The sequence below is a fragment of the Equus przewalskii genome, chromosome 1 (assembly GCF_037783145.1).
Source record: "Equus przewalskii isolate Varuska chromosome 1, EquPr2, whole genome shotgun sequence".
Classification (NCBI taxonomy): domain Eukaryota; kingdom Metazoa; phylum Chordata; class Mammalia; order Perissodactyla; family Equidae; genus Equus; species Equus przewalskii.
The window spans coordinates 83,220,663-83,243,327 of record NC_091831.1 but is presented as its reverse complement, the minus strand read 5'-3'; the positions used below and the strand labels follow the sequence as shown (position 1 = coordinate 83,243,327).

Genomic DNA, 22,665 nt, shown 5'->3' with positions numbered 1-22,665 from the left:
GAGTGCCACCTCCACAGAAAACCCAGAAAACAGGAAGCCCCCATTCCCTCCTCAGTGCCCCCATCTCAGTGGTACCACCATCCACCTGGTCACTCTGGTCAAAAACCTGCGTGTCATCCTGGATTCGTCTTTGCTTTCTTCCCCACGTCCAGTCTACCAGCAAGTCCTCTTGCCTCTGTGTCCAAAGTACAACCAGGTCTGGGCAGCCCCTGGATGGATTCACTGTGCTCAGAATAAAACCAAAACCCCTCCCAGGGTCCACGAGGCCCACCCACCTGTCCTCACTCACTCCTCTCCTCCTCAGCAAGCTCAGGTAGTCATGCCTCAGGGCCTTGGCACATACCCTCCCACAGCCCAGAACACTCTTCCTTGGATCTCTCCCTGGCTTTCCCCTCATCTGGTTTCAGCTCCAGAATCACCTCCTCAGAGAGCCCTTATTTTTAATGGAAACTTTCAGTAATACACAAAAGGAGCATAAGTTGTTTTATGAACTTTTAGCAGCCTCTGCCTACTTTCAGTAGTTGTCAACTTTGGCCAGTGTGGGTTTGTTGATACCCGCACCACTGGTTATTTTGAAGCAAATCCCAGACATCGCATCATTTCATGTGTAAATTTCCAGTTTCTCTAAAATAGAAATTGCGTCTCTGAGAGGCAGACAGGTCCCCCGGCCCTGAACAGCTGTCCTTCCCCTTGTTCTCTGCCCCTTCCCTTGTCTAGGGACGTCACAGTACTCTTCACTCTGGCGTTCATTTGCTCGCTGTGAGTTATTTCATTGTGTGTGTCCCTCTCCAGTCCCTCAGATGTGAGGCCCTAGAGAGCAGGGACCCTGCCGGCCTGTTCCCATTACACCCCAGAGCACTGCCCCGCGCCTAGTGCAGGGTGGGAGCGCGGAGATGTCGTTGGACAGAAGGAGGCAGAGAGGAGCTGGCGTCTGCCCAAGTGTTGGCCCTGCTTGCCAGGGGCAGGGAGAGGGGAGAGCGGGGTGGATGGACGGGTCCACTGACATCATTCTCCTGTGATCTTCTCTTAGATAAGAATGCCACCTCTGTGCAACGAGGCTCGGTAGTTTGCCCTGGTCACGTATTTAAGCGTGGTGGACAGTAAGTGTCTGGGTCAGGGGCCACATGGTCCATTTTTGCCACCATGAGGTGTCCAGAATGTAGGATGCCACCTCTGCTGGGACAGCACATGTCTTCTTCTGGGAGAATTGAGGTTATCCCCAGCACCTGCCCTCGGTGGTGGTCCCCTGAGGTGCTCAGTGATCTGCTGTGGCCCCGGATCTGTTGACAGCAGGCTGCAGGAGCTGGAGGTGTCCCCCGGGAGGGTATCTTTGCTCCAGGCAGCCTTTCAAGGCTGAACCAACATACCCTGTACATTCAGAAGAGCCAGGATGGTGACTGTATGATCCTCCCTGGTCATTTAGCCCATGGCCGAAAGGGCCTCTGGCCCCGTACAAGGCTCCTCACTCTCTGGTCAGCCTTCAGTGCAGAGCTTGACCTTATAGTGTTTGGGGTGAAGTCTCCTTACCATGCTGTCTACTCTCTGGTGGCCCTATGGCCTGATATTCATGGTCATTGCAATGCGGACACCTGTGGGCTGTGGTGTGAGCCAAGGGCAGGGAGAAGTGGAGAGATGGATGGGTTCCTGTCCACGTATCAGTGCCATCCGAGCTGGTGGTCACAATCTGCCCTTTCTGTACTTTAGGGAGGTCAGCATTCAAAGCAGCCAGGACAATGGCACTTTCTACGAGAAACCAATGACACTCGTCAGCATCACTTGTGTGAGTGTCAGGGTGGGGCCGCACCCTCCGTCCCGGGCTGTCCAGAACCCCCGCACTGGAGGGAGAGACACCCTGGGGAGGCAGGAGAGGGCAACAATGATCCCAGGCAGGCCCACCAAGTAGCTTGTGCAGACAGGCATCTGGGGCAGCATCCCACAGGCAGCCTGGGCCCTTAGCCCTTCCTTGGGGACACATTCCACCCTCATGTGTGGCAAGGGCCCTGGGGGTGCTTCTACAAGAGCACTAGGGGGGCAGCCAGCTGGCCAGGCCTTGCAGAACCTCTGCTCTTTGTGAACCAAGTGTCATGAAGGCGTGTGGAAGGGACCAATTAGAGCTCGACTCCAACTCCAGAGATGGTGCTAAGGCTCTACCAACCCTGTCTCCCACCGGCTACCTCCCTGGCCTGGGGCTAGTGGTGGGACATCAGGGCTGCATCCTGGCTTCCAGCTGGGGCAAGCAGGAGATGCTGAAGGATGTGTGCTAGGAGCCAGGTCCAGGACCTCTGGGGCTCCCGGGCCCTCCAAATCGGGGTCCCAGGCACAGGGGATCTGGAGGGTGGCACCTGTGGCCGTGCACAGCAGGGTGTGTTTCCCCTGCATTCGTGCCCAAGCAGCTGGCACAGCTCTGAACCCACTCAGGACCATCACAGCCCTGCCCCACGTGGCTGGAGGAGCAGCCGCCATCATTTGGCTGATGTCTTTAGCCTGCCTCCTGCCTCTCCTCCTCTCTCCTGCTCCTCAGGGCCCCCTGTGCTAACACTCTCACCCCTGCAGGGAGGGTCTCTCCTCTTTTGGTGGGGAAGAAGTCAGGGCTGTGGGGTGGGCCCGGGCTCAGCTCAGGGAGAGGCACCTGGGAAGGGGGGCTGCTCCCAGGAACCCACTTTTCCGAGCTTCTCATCATCCAGGCACCTTAGCCAGGGGCGGCAGGCTTGGGTGACAGAGAGTCAGGCTGGAGGGGAGGTGTGCCTGGAGGAGGGACGCCGGCACCAGTGCCCACCCCGTGTCCAGGACCAGCTTGGGAGGGTGCCAGCAGGGTGGACAGTTGCCATCTGGTCTGTCTTCGCTTGTCCCTGATGTCCACACCCGGGCCGTCAGCTGCACTTCGGCCTGTGCCCATCAGGAGTGCCGCCCACGACAGCCGCCCTGCACAGGCGCGTGCAGGAGGAGCTCAGGAGCAGCCGCGGCTCCCCGTGGGCCTGGGCTTCGCCTCCCTCCAGTGCCCGTTTCTGTGCACGGCCCTCTCTTCCTGCTTCCCTCTCTGCCTCTCTGAGAGCAGAGCCCTGGTCGGGGCAGGGCTGTGCAGCATGCGATCCACGGGGGCAGCGCACTTTCCCGTGGTCGTGCAGACCAGGAGCAGAGCTCCCGTGTCTTAGGCCCCCACGTGGACCTGGCCTGACCCAGAACTCAGTGAATGCTCTCAGCCTCACCAGTGCCCACCCAGGGCCTCGTTACGGAGGTGGACAGAGGCTCAGAGAGACTGAGTCGCCTTGCCCAGGATTGCAGAGCCAGACAGTGGGGGGAGAGGCGATGGGAGCTGGACCCAGGGCTCCCGCCCCTGCTCTTGCACCCCCACCTCCATGGGCTCAGCAGCCCCTCCTCACCCATCAGGGTCTCTCTAGCCCTCTGTGGTCTTCACAACACCCTCATACTGTCAGCAGAGGCGTGCAGTGAGGCGGGGTTTGGTCACAGCATGGAAGGTTCCAGAAGACCTTGACAGGGCTCTGGGGCACAGACTCTCAGCAGAGCCACTGGTGGGGTCTGGCCCAAGGCTCCACAGTGGCTCTGTGTGTACCGGCCCGGCCTCCTAGTCCTGCTGTGGTCCCTCAGGGAGGGACAACCCGAGGAGAAGTGGGAGCTGGCAGATGAGTATTTCTGGTGTGGGAAGCCAGGTGGTGGGCGCGTGGGAAGAAGCCACTAAGACCCACCCCAGGCCACTACCATGTGTGCTTTCTGTAGCCAGATGCCACGACAGTACCAAAGGAAACCTCAATACCCACGACTGTCACACAGAAGGCCACAGTGCTCACCACTGTCACACAGAAGAAAACCACAGTGACCACGACTGTAACACCGGAGGCCCCGGTGCCCACGGTTGTCACACAGAAAGAGACCTCAGTGCCCACGACTGTCACACAGAAGGCGACCCCGGTGCCCACGGTTGTCACGCAAAAGGAGACCCCGGTGCCCACGGTTGTCACACAGAAGGAGACCCCGGTGCCCACGACTGTCACACAGAAGGAGACCTCGGTGCCCACGGTGGCCCCACCTGGCCTGAGCCCCGACAACCCTCTCTTCTTCCCTGTGCTCGTCCCAGCCGTGCTCATCATCCCTGTGCTGATCTGCTGCATCTGGTACTGCAGGAGAGTGAGTGACCCCACCCCCACAGCCCTGGGGCCCCAGGCCATGAGCTCCCCCAAGGGACCCAGATGCCCGCCTGCCCCATGATCCTGCCTGTGGGCAGGTTCCCGTCAGCTCCAGGGTCATCACATGAGCAGCAGAGGCACAGACTCTGTCCTCCATTCCTGGGCACAGACACAGCTGGGCTGGCTTCTCAGGAGCCTCCTGGCTCATGCTCGCTTCAGGGAGGTGGCCTCCAGCTGCCCTGGGCCTGGGGAGACGTGACCCCCAGCCCTGAGACCAGGACTGCCTCAGAGCAGCCAGGCTTCTGGAGGACTCAGGGGGACTGGAGGCCGGGAGAGGCCTCAGCTGTTAGGGAAGAAGAGGGGTCTGCAGGGGGCACAGATGGCCCCAAAGGGAGACTGATGCTGGCAGGGGGATTCGGAACCTTTGAAAGGCAACAGGGATGTTGCTCATCTCTAGTGCGTTCTGTCAGTCGTTCCTCAGTCATTACTAAGCACCAGGATGTGCTGGGCCCCATGCTGGGCGCTGAGGGACAGAAGTGAAGCGGCCTCCCTCCTTGCCCGCAGGAGCTGACAGCCTAGAATCTGGTCCGGTTTGGTGCCTGGGGGTATTGAGGGTAAAATCTCAATCTTCATAGGGTGTGACAAGTGCCCTGTGTAGCCAGAGCAAGCGGGAAGGACAGAGACTTGCCCAGGGGAGGGAGGGAAGGCCGAGGCTCTGGCTAGCTGGCTTTGAGGGACACAGGCCAGAGAGCTGGAGGGAGACAGGAAGCAGCAGAGGTGTGGAGGGGCTGAGCAACCAGCAAGAAGCAGGTCTGGATTCCCGCAAAGGGGAAGCAGTGAGGAGAGGATGCCCGGGGTCGGGGACTGACATCCCTGAGGGCTGGGCAGCCAGGCAGGGCTGCAGGGCCTGGGGGCAGGGGAGTAGGACAGAAAGGGGAGGGTTCTCTTGTTCATGTGATGTAAAGCTGCTGAGGACAGGACCAGGCGGGTGTGTCCACCAGGGACCAGGCCCTTAGTGTGCTGTGTCCCCGTGACCCTCCAGGGAGGGACCAATTCCCCTTTGATAACCAGGGAGCCTGGGGCTCAGGAGCCTGGAGGCTGTTGACCACCCAGCACAGGCAAGGGTTGCCCAGATGACACCCCAAAGCCCACGTTCTGTCCCTCTGCTGCAGAGCAGGAGCCCGGCCTGTCCTCACGGCTGAGCCAGAGCTCTCCACCTCCCTCCCAGCCTGGGTTTATGTCTCTTTAACCTTCTAGACCGTCAAGGAGCCACCACCAGTGCAGAAAGCAGAAAAGGTAGGTGGTGTTTGGTCCGGATGCTGTCAGCAGGCCTGATGTGCACACTGACCTTCCTGGAGAGGCCTCCTGCAGCCTGTGGGGACATTTCCACTCGCGCCCACCAGCTCCTGACTACCTGGGCACAGAGAGCTGGCAGAAAGAAGAGGGCAACAGAGGAGCAGGGAGGGGCCCTGGGGAGGATATGGGACTCACGAAATGTTCCCCAGACAACACCCTTGCTGTGCTCCCAACCCAACGTGACGCAGGGCTTTTGTCACTGATTAGGGACTTGGTATAGCGTGGTTCAGCAACTGCTAGGATCCCTGCTGAAATGCATGGGGCATGTTGGCCAGTTCCCAAAGACTGCCTGTGGGATGGGCCTTCCCAGGCCTCAGGGGAACCTCTGGAAAGGGGGTCTCAGGTTTCAGGGAGCTGTTGCCCTCTGGGTCTCCCGGATGTTGGCTCTTTTCAGTTGGTCTCCATCCCTGTGCCCTGGCTGGGTGAGGGGCTTGCTGGGGTTGGCCTTAGGGTCTGCAGGGCTCAGGAGGCTGAGCCAGTCTTAGTTGGCATTGAGCTGTGAGGGCGGCCCAGCCCAGGTGAGCATGGGGTCAAGGGTCACGGGAGCAGGCTGTGGCTCTCCTGGGGTGGGGCAAGCCAGGCCCATGGGAAGTAGTCAGAGCTGGGGCCCGGAGTACCCAGGAAGGAGCACTGGGCTTGGGATTTGGCAGGCAACCGGCCTCACTGCCCTGGAGGCCTCTGCACTAGTTGTAGGGTGGGCTGGGTGGCTGGCTCTGCCCGAGGCAGGTGAATGGAGTCCTGTCTCCTGGAAATTGTCTCAGCCTGATGGCCCCTGTGATGTTGCTCGGCCTCACTCCAGGCTTCTCCAGCAGGGGTGGCCTCTGGAAACCAAGGGGAAGGACAGGATTGTTTGGCTGTGTGGGAGAGGCATTTTCACAAACCCAAAGGAGTTTGCTTGTTTTTCACATGGAGCCCGCCCTCCTGTGGTGCAGGATGCTGCTCATTTGTCCTTGAACTCTCCAACCAGCACTTGCTGAGTGGCCAGTGCTTGACAGGTGTTAGTGACCAGACATCATGTGTCTGCACCCCAGGAGCTGCCAGACATGAAGCCGACTCTGTTTTCTCTTCCCAGGAGCCAGAGACATGCCCCACAGTGATTGTCCCTTGGTGTGGGTGCCAACAAGACAGGATAAGATGGATGGAGGTGAGAAAGGCTGCTAGGGAGGGCTGTCACCTCTGGGCTGGGGTGGAAGGAGAGGGCCCGCTGGTTCATGCTGCACAGGCTGGGCCCAAAGGCACGGCTTGGGTGGAGATGAGCTTTATGGGCACTGGACGTGGCTCACTTGGTGCCAGAGAAAAACCCAAGGACTTCTGGACCCTATGGGCAAAAAGTCTGAGGGCTCCTGCTCCCACTACCACCAGGAGGGTCCCTTTCTGGTCTGTTCCCTGTCTTCACTTCCTGCTCCCTCTCCACCCCCTCCCCTGTGTGAGGAACCTGCCCCCCAGCAGGGCATGGGTCCTCTTCCCACCTTCTCCTGTGGCCCCCCAGATGAGACCCTCTTCCCCTCTTCTTTGGATCCAGCCCAGGTACCCTTGCCCACCTCCCATTTCTCCTTCAAGACCCTCCTTGGCCACCACATGTCTCCTCCAACCTTAGAACTTTTCCTCGGAAAGTTGCCCCTGACTTGTCCTCCTGCACCAAAAATACTGATTTGTTCCAGATTTCCTGAACGGTGTGTCCCCCACAGTGACTGCCCCCACCCAAAACAAGCCAGGCGCCAGACACCCTCCCCCAGGGGAGGCTGCAGTGCTGTGCCAGCGAGTACATGGGGACAGAGCCCCTGAGAGCAGCAGGGGCCACCACCCCTGGGAAACAGCATCCCCACCTACAGCTTGCTGACAGCCACTTGTGCCTTTCAGGGTAAACTGGATACCTTGTGCAACTTTGTTCAAAGCTGCAACCAGGTGCCGTTGATGTGGAGAGACAAGGTAAGCTGGGCACAGGCTTGCTCCGCATGGGACAGGGACCTTGCTTTTGCCCTGGACAGTTGTGCTCTGCGACTGTGGGTAATGTGCAAAGGAGGAATGGCCCAGACATGGAGACAGGGTGCTCAGGGCCTCACAGGCCCCTTCTGGACATGACTGCTGCGTTTCCACACACTGTCGGCTCAGGAACGTGGGGAGCTTTCTCATCTGGAGCAATAGGCAGCTCTTCCAAACTGAAGTGAAAGGGCTGCAGAGGCTGGTAGCCCAGTGCGTGCTGTGGCCTCCCGGGCCATGGCCCTCCCCACGGCCCACCAGGCCCTGTGGGTCTGCTGGCTCCCCGCCTCCACTGAGGAGCCAGGAGTGGAGGAGGGCATGGTGACACCCTCCCGAATGTTGTCTGTGCAACACTGCCTGGCTTCACCAGCTATAAATGTTCTGTTCTGTGTCATTACCTGTGACAACAGGGAGAAGCCAAATTGTCACAATTGTCATGTTGAAATTTAATAATGAGGCTAATTTTTATTGAGTCCTTCCCATGGACCCGTTGCTAGCATAAGAACTTCACAGGTTTGCCATCTGCGTCCTCCCAGTAAGTGTTCGTGTAGGGACTAGTATTATCCCAGTGTTACCAAGGGGGGAGCTGACGCACAGAGAGGCTGAGTGAGTTGTCCCTGGTCACAAAGCCTTGGAGTGACCGAGCTGGACTTGAGCCCTGACCTAGGCCCCACCATTCTCCCTGCCCTGCCCCCCTTTTGGGTCAGCACTCATGATCTCAGGATGGTTTCCCCCAAATCACTGCAGGGCTGCCCTCCTCAGGTCCCTGGGCCCTAGGAGAGCAGTGGGCCCAGCTCACTGAGGCTCCTCGACCTGGGTCCCCATGCTCACTTCCTTGGCGCAGGCTGGGCTAGGGGCCTGGAGGGCCTTGTGGTCCCCAGGGTCTGACGTGAGGGCTGCATTGGCCACCTTCAGGGAACACTGGGTCTTGGTGGCAGGGTAGGTAGCGTTTCAGAAGCAGTATCATGCTCTTCCTCAAACAAGGTGCCCACGGGTGCTGCTGCCTCCAGAGCCTGTCACGCATCGGAGGGTGCCGCCACCCACCTTGCCCTGGGGAACTGGAGCCCAGCCTGACGGCTCATCCCTTCAGCACACGCTCACCGAGAAAGCCTGGGCAACACTGGGGCTCAGGTGGCAGTCGGGCCTCTTCCTTGCCCCCAGGCTCCCAGTCCAGGGGCAAGCAGAAAAATTCAACACCAGAGCAAAAGGCGTCTAGACTCAGAAAACTGGAGCTGCCCAGGAAGGCAGGGCAGACTTCCGGTGCCTGAAGAGCATCTCAGAATAGGAATCCAGGCTGGAGGCCAGCACCTGAGAAAAGCAAGGGCAGCGATAAAGGTCCACCCTGTGGGTCCAGATGGATCGTGAGCCTGATCCTCTTGAGCCACAAAAACCACAGCCTTCTGCTCCGGATTCAGTGTCTTCTCAGTGACCTTCTCTCGCTTCCCTTCCCTGCAGGGGAGATGCATCAACTTCACCCTAGTGAAGCCACCCTGCGTGCAGATGCCCTGCGGCTCAAATATCTGCCTTCGACCCAGCCAGGAGAGCTTCCCCCTCAACAGCTGCTGCTCACGGGGTCAACCCCTGCGAGCCATCTGCTCCCGGCCTGCCTCCAGGATGCTGCCACTCATCCCCCCCCATGCCCAGGCACTCTGCAGAACTACTTTGTCACTCCCACCCCCATAGTTTGAGCTCTAAAGCACCAGAAACCCAAGATTGTTAAGAACCCCTTGTGTACTGAATTGTACATATATATTGAGTCTTGGTTTACAGTCAAAAAGAATTGGAATTTGTTGCTGATCAGCAAGAGAGTTTGGTACCAGGTGAGTGTTGCCTCATGGTATGAGTTATATCAATACTGCTTCTGCAGGGACAAAGCACCCTAGTGTCCTGTGGATGCAGACATGGATGCGTCCCACTCCTCATAGCCTGGTCTTCATCTCTCACCAAGGGCTGGGCCACGTGGGGTTTTAGCAAAATTCTGCTCTTGGAAAAAGCTCACAACATCTTTGAAATATGACTCCAATCTTGTATGTATCACCCAGTGGCTGTCCCTTATTCTCTTGGGCAAGTTATTAACCTTCCTGTGCTTCAGTTTCCTCACTGAAAGGAGGAAAGCAGGGAGCATAACCAGAAAATCCAGGAAGGTGCATAGCCCATCCTACTGCCCCACTTGCAGTGGCACCAAGCAGAGACTGCAGCCAGCAAATCTTCCTGTGTGCATAACTGAGCTGGTGGCCTTGTCTGACCAGAGAACTTGGTAGAGTTGTGCTTGATTCAGGTCCCTAGCCAATGAACCATGCTGGCCTTGGGGTGTGTTCTGTCATTCTCCCTAGGTGGGGGAATGGGTACATGGCCCCATTTACTACTGAGTAGAGCACTAGGAGGCCTGACCAGAGAATCTAGGCAAGTATGTAGCTCATCCTACAGCCACACTTGAGCATGAAAGAAAGACAGCTGTGCTATCTATATGTTCCCAGCCACTGGCACCCTGCTGACTTCAGAGTTTAAGCAATGGCCTCACCCAAATAGAGACCCCAATAGCAAGCCCCACTTACCCAACCATGCTCCCTGCTGACCTCTCCAGTACCCTAACCAAGCTAACTAGTGAAGGCTCTGTCTTAGCTAGTGACAGACTGTCTCTGTCAAAGCACACTTGTAAAGTAGGGAAGAGGAGACGACTTACTCAGATGTGCACCTACCAACACAATGAATCAGGGATCATGATGAATCAGGGAAACATGACACAGCCAAAGAAAACTACTAAAGCACCAATAACTGACTTTAAAGAAATGGAGATCTATGAACTTCCTGATAAAAAAATTCAGAATAATCCTTGTTAAGCAGTTTAGTGAACTACAAGAACAGACAGAAAAGTAAGCAAAATTAAGAAAGCAATGCATGAACAAAATGACAAGAACAAAAACCATAAACCATCCAAAGAGCATGTTGAAAACTAGAGCTGAAGAGTACAATGACTTTACTATAGAAAACAATAGCAAGAGCAAACTCAATCAAGCAGAAGAAAGAACCAGTGAACTAAAAGATAGGTCACTTGAAATTATCTGAGGAGTAAAAGGAAAAAAGAATTAAAGAGAGCGAAGAAAAGACTGTGAATTATGGGACATCATCAGCCGAACCAATATATGAATTAGCAGAATCCTAGAATGAGAAGAGAGAGAGAAAGGGAAAGTATTTTAAAACAATAAGAGTTGAAAAATTACCAAGCATGCAGGGAGAAATGGACATCCAGATTCATAGGGCCAAAGGAAAACAAATATGTTGAATCTGAAAGGGCTGTACTGGGATACATTATAAGTAAATTGTCAAAAACCAAAGAAAGAGAAAATTTAGAAAGCAGCAAGAGAAAAGTGAGTTGTCGCATGCAGGGAAGCCCCATAAGACTTAGGCTGGATTTCTGAACAGAAACTTTGCAGGCCAGGAGAGAGAGGGATAATATATTCAAATATTGAAATAAAAAACTAACAACCAATAATACTACACCCAGAAAAGCTGTTCTTCAGAGATGAAGAAGAGATAACAACATTCCCAGCAAACAGAGGATGGAGTTCATAACCAGTAGACCTGTCTCACAAGAAATGCTAAAGCATACTCAACAGCTGGAAATAAAGGATAATTAACATCATGAAAACATATTAACATATTTCTAAAACTCACCAGCAATCAGAAATATATTGCCAAAGACAGATCTCTACTACTGTCATGTTGGTGTGTAATTCACATAGAACACCTGTATAAAAGTTTTAAAAACTGCATTAACCATAACTACAATAATTTGTTATTGAATACACAAGATGAAAAGTGTGTTAATTTTAACATCACTAACCTAAAATGTGTGGGATTGAGAAGTAAAAGGATACCATTTACATATAATATGAATCTTAAATTGTTATCAGCTTAAAATAGGATATTATGAATATAACATTTCATGAAAGGCTCATGATAACCAGAAAGTAAAAAGTTATATTAGACACTTAAAGATTACAAAAAAGGAGTCCAGGCATACCCTTCCAAAAAGTCATCAAATAACAAAAGAAGATCAAGATGAGAAGAAAGGAACAATGCACCTATAAAGCAGACAGAAAGCAATTAAGAAAATAGAAATAGGAAGTCCTTATCTATCAAGAATTACTTTTAACATGAAAGAATTAAATTCTCTAATCAGAAAACTTAGAATGGCTGAATGGATATAAAATAAGATGCAACAATAGGCTGCATACAAGAGACTCTCTTTTCCTTTAAAGACACACACAGACTGACAGTGAAGGGATGAAAAAGATATTTCAAGCAAATGGTAATCAAAAGACAGCACTGATAGCTATACTTAAACAAAATAGACTGTAAACTAAAAATGGTCAAGACACAAGAAGGTCATTATATAATGATAAAGAGTTCAACCCACCAAGAAGATGTAACAATTGTAAATATTTATGCCTGCAACATTAGACTACCTCAAAATAGAAAGCAATTACTAACAGAACAAAAGAAGAAAGAAACAGCAGTACAGTAATAGTGGGGGACTCGAAATACCCCACTCTCAACAATAGAAACATCATCCAGATAGAGAATTGATAAGAAAACCACAGATTTGAACAACACGATATACATCAAACAAGACCTAGCAGACATATACATTCCATTCCATCCAACAGCAGCAGAATGCAAATTTTTCTTAACTGCCTATGGAACATTTTCTAGGATAGATTATATGTTAGGCCACACAACAAATCTTAGCAAATTTAAGAAGACTGAAATCACGCCAAGTATCTTTTCCAACCACAATGGTATGAAACTAGAAATGAATAACATGAAGAAAGGTGAAAGATATCAAATAGGGGAAATTATGTGAACAACCAGTAAATCAAAAGGAAAACGTTTTAAATCTTGACAAATGAAAATGGAAACACAGCATAAGAAAATGTATGGGATGCAGCAAAAGCAGTTTAAGAGGGAAGTCTACAGCAATAAACACGTCAAGAAAAAAGCAAGATCTGTAATACCTTTACACCTCAAGGAACTAGGGGGAAAAACTAAGCAAAAATTTATCAGAAGGAAGAATATAATAAAGATTGGAGCAGAAATAAATGAAGTCAAGAACAAGAAAACAATAGAAAAGATTAAGAAAACTAAGAGTTGACAATCTTTTATTTAGACGGACCAAGAAAAGGAAAGGGGGCCGAAATCTATAAAATTATAAATGAAAGAGAAGATATTGGAACTGATACCACACAAATACAAGGATAAGAAAAATCTACCATTAACAACTACACACCAGCAAAGTGGACAGTTTGGAAGAAATGGAAAACTCCTAGAAATACAACCTACCAATATTGAATCATGAAGGAACAGAAAATCTGAATAGACCCACAATGAGTAAGTACACTCAATCTGTAATCAAAGACCTCTTAACAAATAAAATTCCAAAACTAGATGGTTTCACTGGTGAATACTACCAAAGATTTAAAGAAGAATTAACATTACTCCTTCCCAAACTCTTGCAGAAAATTGAAAGGGAGAGAGTATTCCCCAATGCATTTTACAAGGCCAGCATTACCCTGATACCAAAGCCAGACCAGGACACTACAAGAAAGAAACCCACAGGCCAAAATCCTTGGTGAATATAATGCAGAAATTCCCAACAAAATACTAGCAAACCAAAGTCAGCAGCACACTAAAAGGATCTTATACCATCATCAAGTGGTATTCCTCCATGGAATTCAAGGATGGTTCAACATACACAAATCAATACCTGCGATACATCTCATTAATAGAATTAAAGAACAAAATCCTATGATAATCTCAGTAGATGCAGAAAAAGCACTTGACAAAATTCAGCATCCATTCCTAACAAAAACTCTCAACAAATTGGGTATGGAAGGCCATGTATGACAACCCACGGCTAACATCATTCCCTATGATGAAAGGTTGAAAGCTTATCCTCTAAGATGAAGAAGAAGACAAGCTACCCCACTATCACCAATCCTATTCAACATATACTGGAGGTTCAGCCAGAGCAATAAGGCAAGAGAAGTAAATAAAAGGCATCTAAATCAAAAATGAAAAAGGAAAACTTTCCCTATTCACAGATGACCTGATTTTATATAGGAAATCCAGAGACTCCACCAAAAAACTATTAGGTTTGATTAACAAATTCAGAAAAGTTGCAGAAGACAAAAATCAATCTAACAAACATTACTAGCATGTCTGTTAACAGTAACTTGTCTGAAGAAGAAATAAAGCAATGACTTTTACAAGAACATGACAAACAATAAAACACTTAGGAATAAACATAAGCAAGGAGATGAAAGATCTGCCTACAGAAACTATAAGTGATTGATGAAGGAATAAATGAATGGAAAGATAACACATGTTCATGCATCAGAAGAATTAATATTGTTAAAATGTCTGTACTCCTTAAAGTCATCCACTGATTCAAAGCAATCTTTATCAAGATCCTAATGACATTTTTTATAGAAAAAAAATTTTGTAAAACTCACTTGGAATGACAAGTGAGTCTAAAGAGCCAAAGCAACTGAGAAAGAACAAACGCAGGGCATCACCCTTCCTGACTTCAAATTTTATTACAAAGTTACAGTGATTGATACAGTAGGCACTGGCTTAAAAACAGACAAGAGGAACTAGGGAACAGAATTGACATCCAGTGATAAATCCTTGTATGTACAGTCAAGTAATATTTGACAAGGGAACCAAGAACACTGAAGGCAGAAAAGACAGTGTCTTCAATAAATGGTGCTAGGAAAGTATGATATTCACATGCAAAAGGATGGAACTACACCCTTAGCTTACACCACTCACGGAAATTAACTGGAAATGGACTGAAGACTTAAATGTAAGACCTGAAACCATTAGCTCCTAGAAGAAAACATACAGAAGAAGCTGCTTCACATTGGAGTTGGCAATAATTTTTTGGATATAATACCAAAAGCACAAGCAACCAAAGCAAATAAACAAGTAGGACTATACTACATCAAACTAAAAAGCTTTTGCACAGCAAAAGAAATCAACAAAGTGAAAAAGGAACCTATGGAACAGGGTAAAATATTTGCAAACCCATGTCTCGTAAGGGGTTAATATCCAAAATATAAAAGGAACCGATACAAATCACTTGCAAAAGATAATCTGATGAAAAAAACGGACCAAGGACCTGAACAGACATTTAACCAAGGAAAATAGTCCAATGACCAACAGCTACATGAATAGGTGCTCAACATCACTAATCCCAGGGAAATGAAAACCAAAATCACAAGGAGATACCACCTCACACCTAGTAGCATGGCTATCATCAAAAAACACAAGACATAACAATGCTGAAGAGATGTGGAGAAAAGGGAACTGTGTACACTGCTGGTGGGAACGTAAGCTGGTACATCCACTATGGACCACGTTATGGAGGTTCCTCAAAACATTCTAAGTAGAACTACCAAATGGTCCAGCAATTCCACTTCTGAGCATAATGTGAGGAAAATAAAATCAGTAACCTGAAGAAATGTCTGCACCCCCATATTCACTGTAGTGTTATTTACGATAGCCAAGATAGGGAAATGATCCCAGTGTCCACTAACAGATGAATGGGTAGAGACAATGTGGTACATGTATACCATGGAATACTATTCAGCTGTCAAGAAGAAGGAAATCCTGCCATTTGCAACAAGATGGATGGACCTTGAAGGCATTATTGTAAGTGAATATGTCCGACAGGGAAAGACAAATACTATATGATTTCACTGATTGTGAAATTAAAAGGAAAAGACGAAAGGAACTCATAGATCCAGAAACAGATGGGTGGTTGTCAGAATCAAGGGGTGCAGGGTGGGGGAAATGGGGGAAGGTGGTCAAAGGTTACAAAGCTCCAGTACAAGTCACCAGCTGCCCTGGCAGCACGTGGACCTGTGCAGCCCTTGTTCTCCCTGCTCTGATCCAATGGTAAAGGACCCTTTGCCGACCTCCGCTCTCCTCAATAGCCTCACTTCATTCTGGGCTCTCACCCCCCGACAACATTTCCTGGTCCCCATCACTCTATCATGTGTGTGTCCTGAAAGGGGTTTTCTTTTCTTGGTGAGGAAGATTTCGCCTGAACCAACATCCATTGCCAATCTTCCTCTTTTTTTTTTTTTTTTGAGGAAGATTAGCCCTGAGCTAACATCTGTGCCAATCTTTCCTCTGCTTTGTATGTGGGATGCCTCCAGAGCATGGCTGATGAGTAGAGTAGGTCTGCACCTGGGATGCGAACCCACGAACCCGGGCCACTGAGGCGGAGCGTGCGGACCTGCAACCACCATGTTGGGGGGCCAGTGAAAGGGGCTTCTCTTGTCCTCCTTCATTCTTCGACAACCCTCTCAGCCATGCAGACATCTTTCAGCACCACCCTGTGTCCTTCCTGTTGAAAGCATCTGATTTCAATCCATACTCTGCAACCTTTTCTGAGCCCTTTCTTGGGATCAGTAAGCACCAATCTTGGAAATTTTCTGAAACTGAACTCCCCAAGTTGACAGGGCGTCTCACCACATCCAGCCTTCCCTCCCATAGAGGATACATCTGCCTCAGGCTTTCAACACTCCTCGGCCACCAACCATGCTTCTACAGACCAACACAGGACATGTGACATTGTTGGACAGGAAGCTGCGCCCACTGCATGGTGTCAGAGCCCATGTTGCTTTGTTTATTACGCAGTTCCAGGGCCTGACTGTAAGCTCAGCTAATGGAACCAAGGCCCACCATCCCAGCTGCCTCTGGCCAGTGCTGGGCACCTCGTGGTTGGGGCACCTGGAGGACGTCCTGGCGTGGGCTGCCCCACAGTGCATTCAGCCCCTGCTGTCTTTGGAGGTGGCACCCTGGCCAGGGCAGAGGCTGCACTTGCCACTGCTCACTCACCCTGAGCCTCACGACCTCTCCTCTCTCGGGTCTTCGGGACCCGCGTGACAACCAGGATGTCAGCCCAGGGCATTCCGACTGGGTGGCTACAGATCTTCCATGTGCAGCCATAAGACCCCTCAGCATCGTGGACAGTCATTCCTTCTCCCAGGTGAGAACCCACACAAGCTGCATCTTGGCAGCACCCCTACAATCTCCCAGACTTCACTGGAGCTGTCCCCGTGCCCCTCTGCATTCCCAGAGCTCCATCAGTTGTGAAGTGGCGGCACCGTGCCAGATAATGGTGAGTTCCGTGATCTCAAAGAAGGAGAAGGTGTTGGGGAAATTCACAACCCGCGGAGGGTGGGACAGGCTAGTGCCCAAAGGTGGGGGCAGCAGGGAACGGCCTCTGAGTGTGCACGTTCGTGCCAGGGCTGGATGATGTAGGGTTTTTCCCTGTTGTGCGGGGTGAGAGGAGAGAGGAGCAGAGTCGCAGGCCACCAGAATTCTTGCAGGGGCAGCCAGGTGTGTGGGTCACATTGTTTGAGCCCAGTGGGGCTGCAGAGCAGATTAGACTGGGGAGGAGAGAATCACTGAGGGACTGAGGGGGAGACCAGCCCTGAGTCCCTGCTCCTCCCTTCCTTCCTCACTCAGTACATGTTCTGACCCACGGAGGTAGGGCGGGCACAGACATAAGGTGAACCACAGGCTGGGGCTTCTGAAACAGAAATGGACTTTCTCACCGTTCAGGAGGTCGGCAGGTCCAGCCAAGGTGCCAGCTGGGTGGTTTTCCGATGAGGCCTCTCTCCTGGCTCGCAGACGGCCGCCTTCCTGCTGTGTCCTCACACCGCCTTTCCTCTGTGCCTGCAGGAAAGAGAGCCCTGCTGTCTCCCTCTGCTTATAAGGACACCGGTCCTGTGGGATGAGGGCTCTACCCTCATGACCTCACTTCACCTGAATCCCCTCCTGCAAGGCCCTGACTCCATATGCAGTCACATTACAGGTCAGGGCTTGAAAACATGAATATGAATTCGAAATATGAATTTCGCGGTGCACAATTCAGTCCATAACGTCCAGTAAACATTAAATAAATTGTATCAATAGTTCAAGACTCCCACAAAGGAATGGGAAGCACAGATGATATCGTAGCAAATAGCCAAGGCGGGTCAGTTTACAGCAAGGTGGGGTTTCTGGGGGACGCCAACGGCCACCTGTGAGGGTTTGGGATAAGCGACCAACAGAGGCCTGTCTTCCCCGCCAAAGATCCCATGACTGCCGCCTGGGGTTGTCAACAGGCAGCACTCTGAGCAGAGCTGCAGGTCACAAAGTCACCATGCCAACCTTGCTGTTCATCACAACAACCGGACATTCTGCGTCCGCGGATGTTGGGGGCCTCGGCTCAGAGCCATTTCGCCTTCTCCACGCGCAGGTGGGACCAGGTGGAGGCCGCGCACGAGCCTTGAGGACAGGGCGGAGGGGCCGAACCCTGAGCACAGTCGGAGGTGGTGGGCGCAGAGGCCTGAGGTGGTCTGGAGTGGCCCTGAGGTGGCCTGGAATGGCCGGGGTCCGTGTGGCGCAGGGGCGGCCAAGGCCATGGGGGCCAGCGGCCCTGGGGTGCTGGGCCCCGCGCTCTTCCTGCTGCTGCTGCCGCCGCTGAGCGCAGACAGCTTCCTACTCAGCCTCCAACGCTCGCGAGACTGGCGCGGCCTCGGGCTGCCCTGGGGAAGCCCCCGGCGCCCGCGCCGCCTGGGCCCGGACCAGGAGAGGTTCCACCACATCCGGGGCCCGACCCCCTTGCCCCAGGAGCGACTGGCTGGAGAAAAGCCGAAATTCTGCCAGAGCACGGTTGACCTCTACTTCATCTTGGACATGTGAGCGGCCCTCCTGCCCTCGCCAGCGCCGAGGGGCAGTGCTGTCCCTGGGGTCAGTGGGGCAGGACGCGGCCAAAGGAACGCCAGCTGCGGTGAGGGGAGAGGCAGGATGGTCAGGATGGGACCCAACGAGCAGAGCCCTGTGGCCTCCTTGTCCTGAGGCAGAGGAATGACCCAGGCGTTTGTCCCCGGGGCTGTGTCATTTGGGAAGGAAGAGCGGCCAGCCGAGGGTTTCTGGGTGGCTCCCCGGCTCTCCATCCCCGGGCCTGGATCTGGGAGCGCCTGCCCGTAACAGCCGAGGGGCCATGGCGTGGAGCCGCCTCCTCGGCACGGGTCCCGGCTCCCGAGGGCCGCGGTTGGGTTTGGGTTTGCTTGGTTGGTTTGGTGTTTCCCCCAGATGACGTGTGTGTTTTCCTGCCCAGAGAGACCCCCCGTGTGGTCTCTTGGGTCTCGTCGCAGCGTCACTGCTCAGAGGGTCCTTGGCTTTGCTGCTTCTGAGTGATTTGCTTCTCTCCTCGACAACCTGGGCCCCCGTGACAGTGTGTGTGCACTTTCCCAGCGGTTTGGTCTGTGTGGCTTGGCCCTGGGAAAGCTGGGCTGTGCCTTAGGCAGCTCTGGCCCTCACAGAAGGAAGCTGGGGGTCTTCAGGCTTGGAGGGAGTGCCTTGGTTCCAGTTTCAACCCCTGGCGGCTGAGAATAAACTTCACTTCTTCAGTAGTCACAGTGGCATGACTGTCAGCATGGTTGAGGACGTCCCGGTTGATAAAGCTCTTGCAGTGATCTCCTGTCGTCCTCCCAACAGTCCAGGGTGTAGGGTCGGGAGGTGTTTGGATGTGGGATCTCCTGGAACGGGGGGCTCCTCAGATGGGAGGAAGGAGCCCAGAGGCTGGTAGTGGTGACAGGACTCCGTCTTCCTGGGCTGGGCTCATCTGCATTCCGGGCTGTGTGGCCTCTGATCCTCTTTTTCTCCATGGGCACTGACGTTGGGGGGATGGGTGCCCAGCCCACAGCTTCTAACAAGCCCTCGAGCTGGGAGCCACGCTGGACCTGGAAGAGAAGTCCCTCCTCACTGTCCAGAGAGGGTCCTGAGATGCCCTGGGCGGGTCTTGTCTGGTTGGTCCTCAGCATAGCCCAGGGCAGTGGCGATTGTCTCTTGGGCCTTGGGGTTGGGGCATGGTGGGCACTGTGGGGGCTGTCAGCCTCTTTGGGTCAGTCTTTCCAGAGAGTGGCAGTGAGTCCAAAGGGTCCTCTCAGCTGCCATGCTGTCACAGTGCCCCTTCCCACACTCCTGGTCTGTGCTGTCAGGCCCAGAGTGGGCACAGCCCAGCTCTGGGATGGATCAGAGAGGGCTCTGGGCACTGGAGGGGATGTGAACTAATTTTCACTGAGCACTTATTCTGTTCCTGGTGTTGTGCGGGTCAGATGCCTCTGCTGGTGGCACTCCTGAGGTTCTCTGGGATATAGCTTTTCACAGTATTCACTTATAGTCCTTTGTATTTATGTGGTGTCCATTGTAATTTCTTCTCTTTCGTTTCTGATGTATTTGAGCCTTCTCTCTTTTTCTTAGTGATTCTAGTTATGAGCTTCTCAGTTTTGTTTATCTCTTCAAAGAATTGGCTCTTAGTGTTTTTTTAATGTTGCAATTATTTTTTTGAAGATTGGCCCTGAGCTAACATCTGTTGGCAATCCTCCTCTTTTTCTTTTTTTTCTCCCCAAAGCCTCAGTACATAATTGTTTGTCCTAGTTGTAGGTTATTCTAGTTGTTCTTTGTGGGTTGCCACCACAGCATGGCTTAACGAGTGGTGCTGGCTCTACACCCAGGACCTGAACCGGTGAACCCCAGGCTGCCAAATTGGAGAGCGTGAACTTAACCCCTCAGCCATGGGGCTGGCCACAAGCTCTCAGTTTTATCAATCCTTTATATTGTCTTTTTAGTGTCTGTTTCCTTTGTTTATGCTTTGATGTCTATTATTTCCCAACAAAGCTTAGCTCTCGTCCTAGGGAGGCCTCATCCATTTGAGGCCTAGGAAATCATTCTGACAAAATGTAGAATTTCTGTCTTTTACTGAATTTAGGCTTTGTTTGTTCTTCTTTTCCTAGTTATTTTAGGTATAGTGTTAGATTATTTAAGATTTTCCATATTTTCCAAATATTCCAAATTTTTTGCTACAGTTCTCCTCTTAGTACTCTTTTTGCTGCATCCCATAGGTTTTGGTGCAGTGTGGTTTCATTTTCATTTTTCTTCAGGGATTTTTTCATTTTTCTTTTGATTTTTCCGTTGGTCCAATAGTTGATGAGTAGCACGTTGTTTAGTCTCCACATATGTGTGACTTTCCCAGGTATTTTCTTGTAGTTGGTTTCTGGTTTCATAGCATTATCATCAGAAAACATGCTTGATAGAATTTCAGCTTTCTTAAATTTCTTAAGGCTTCCTTTGCTTCCCAACATATGGTCTATCTTTGAGAATGTTCCATGTGCACTTGAGAAGAATGTGTATTCTGCCATTTTTGGATGGAATGTTCTATATATCAGGGCTCTGCTCGTTGGGTCCCATCCTGACCATCCTGCCTCTCCCCTCACCGCAGCTGGCGTTCCTTTGGCCGCGTCCTGCCCCACTGACCCCAGGGACAGCACTGCCCCTCGGCAGTGGTGAGAGTAGGAATCCTTGTCTTGTTCCTATTCTCAGTGGGATGGCTTTCAGTTTTTCCCCATTGAGTATGATGTTGGCAGTGGGTTTGTCATATATCACCTTTATTATGTTGAGGTATTTTCCTTCTAAATGCATTTTATTGAGAGTTTTTATCATGAACAGATGTTGGATCTTGTCAAATGCTTTCTCTGCATCTATGGAGATGATCATGTGGTTTTTGTTCCTCCTTTTGTTGATATGATGTATCACATTGACTGATTTACAGATGTTGAACCATCCCTGTGTCCCTGGTATGAATCCCACTTTATCATGGTGTATGGTCTATTTAATGTATTGCTGTATTCAGTTTGCCAGTATTTTGTTGAGGATTTTTGCATCTATGTTCATTAACAATATTGGCCTGTAATTTTTCTTCTTTGTGTTGTGCTTGTCTGTTTTTGGGATCAGGGTGATGTTGGCCTCTTACAATGTGTTAGGAATATTTCCATCTTCCTCAATTTTTTGGAATAGTTTGAGAAGAATAGGGAATAAATTGTCTTTGAATGTTGGGTAGAATTCTCCTGAGAAGCCCTCTGGTCCTGGATTTTATTTTTGGGGAGGTTTTTGATTACTATTTCAATGTCTTTACTTGTGATTGGTCTATTCAGATTCTGTATTACTTCTTGATTCAGTTTTGGCAGGTTTTAAGAGTCTAAGAATTTATCCATTTCTTCTAGATTGTCCAGTTTGTTGTCATATTGATTTTCTTAATGTTCTCTTATAATCTTTTGTATTTCTGTGGTAGCTGTTGTAATTTCTCCTCTTTCATTTCTAATTTCCCTTAGTCTCTCCCGTCCAAGTTACAACTAAAAGGACATTCATTAACCAACAGAGGAACAAAGGATTCCCTACAAAGCACAACAGGACACCTGAGAGATCCATGCAGCCTTGCATCTGAAGGTGGGGGGAGTGGGTCCCTGGGAAGCAGTGGAACAAGGGGAGTGGCCGTCTCCCCCTGCCCAGCAGCAGTGATCCAGGTCCTAGGTCCTCATGTGGTAGACAGTGCAACTGTGAGTGGAGTTGGGAGCAGCCCAGCCCACAAGCAATGCTTTTGGAGTGGTAGCCTGGCCCACAGGAATGGCCACTGTGCTGCAGTGGCCCCACTCGTGTGAACACTCCCCACTGAGTGGTGATGGCTCCATCCCCGAAAAGGCCCCCTGCCCACTGAGCTCAGTGCTGGCTGGAACAAAGGTGCCCTACCCTCACAAGTGCAAATCATTAAACAGCTGCAGCAGCTTGTGTGAATGCAGAGTGCCTTGACTGGCACAAATACCACTGGACAGGGCAGGATCAGAAAGCACAGCTCCTTCATGGCCTCAGCTGTGGCAGGTGGAATCTGTGACTTGATTCCACCAAAGACACACCAACAGAGGATCAATTCATGGAACACCATGAAGAACTACTGTAACACTCCAGAGCAGAAGGAAAATGACACGTCTCCAGAGAGCAAACCTGAAGTTTACAAACCAAACAGGAGATTACAATCTAAATGACAGAGAATTCAAAATAGCTGTCATAGAGAAACTCGAGTTACAAGAAAATACAGAAAGACGGTTCACTGAGCTTAGGAATAAAATTAGTGAGCAGAAGGAATACTTCCCAAAGAGATTGGAGCCCTTAAAAAAACCTATACAGAAATTCTGGATATGAAGAACACAATTAATGAGATGAAAAATAATGCAGAAACCATAAAAAATAGATCAGATGATACAGAGGACAGAATTAGTGAATTAGAAGA

At 50.9% G+C, this 22,665-nt stretch overlaps 2 protein-coding genes and 1 long non-coding RNA gene across 5 annotated transcripts in view; 2 read left to right on the top strand and 1 right to left on the bottom strand.

The window, feature by feature from the left end:
• LOC103557660 (anthrax toxin receptor-like) overlaps positions 1 to 10,401 on the top strand; it is a 43,200-nt gene extending 32,799 nt beyond the window's left edge. For 2 of the 3 annotated variants that reach the window (XM_070616170.1, XM_070616181.1), the window contains 7 exons: positions 1,031 to 1,100; positions 1,705 to 1,780; positions 3,736 to 4,143; positions 5,400 to 5,438; positions 6,571 to 6,642; positions 7,359 to 7,427; positions 8,934 to 9,519. In XM_070616170.1, coding sequence (XP_070472271.1) covers positions 1,031 to 1,100; positions 1,705 to 1,780; positions 3,736 to 4,143; positions 5,400 to 5,438; positions 6,571 to 6,642; positions 7,359 to 7,427; positions 8,934 to 9,161 — 962 coding nt within the window. In that variant the 3' untranslated portion in view covers positions 9,162 to 9,519. Of the gene's footprint in view, positions 1 to 1,030; positions 1,101 to 1,704; positions 1,781 to 3,735; positions 4,144 to 5,314; positions 5,439 to 6,570; positions 6,643 to 7,358; positions 7,428 to 8,933 lie in introns of all 3 variants that reach the window. The other variant, XR_011539193.1, reaches the window with a different exon arrangement.
• LOC139082867 (uncharacterized) overlaps positions 7,904 to 22,665 on the bottom strand; it is a 19,259-nt gene continuing 4,497 nt past the window's right edge. Inside the window, exons 2-3 of the long non-coding RNA XR_011539200.1 lie at positions 17,111 to 17,231; positions 7,904 to 8,786 (exon numbers count right to left, since the gene is read on the bottom strand). This is a non-coding gene — a long non-coding RNA (uncharacterized lncRNA). The remainder of the gene's footprint in view (positions 8,787 to 17,110; positions 17,232 to 22,665) is intronic.
• Positions 17,742 to 22,665, top strand: part of ZNF488 (zinc finger protein 488) — a 25,605-nt gene continuing 20,681 nt past the window's right edge. Inside the window, exon 1 of the mRNA XM_008530264.2 lies at positions 17,742 to 18,238. The gene's annotated coding sequence lies outside the window, so the exon portion shown is untranslated. The remainder of the gene's footprint in view (positions 18,239 to 22,665) is intronic.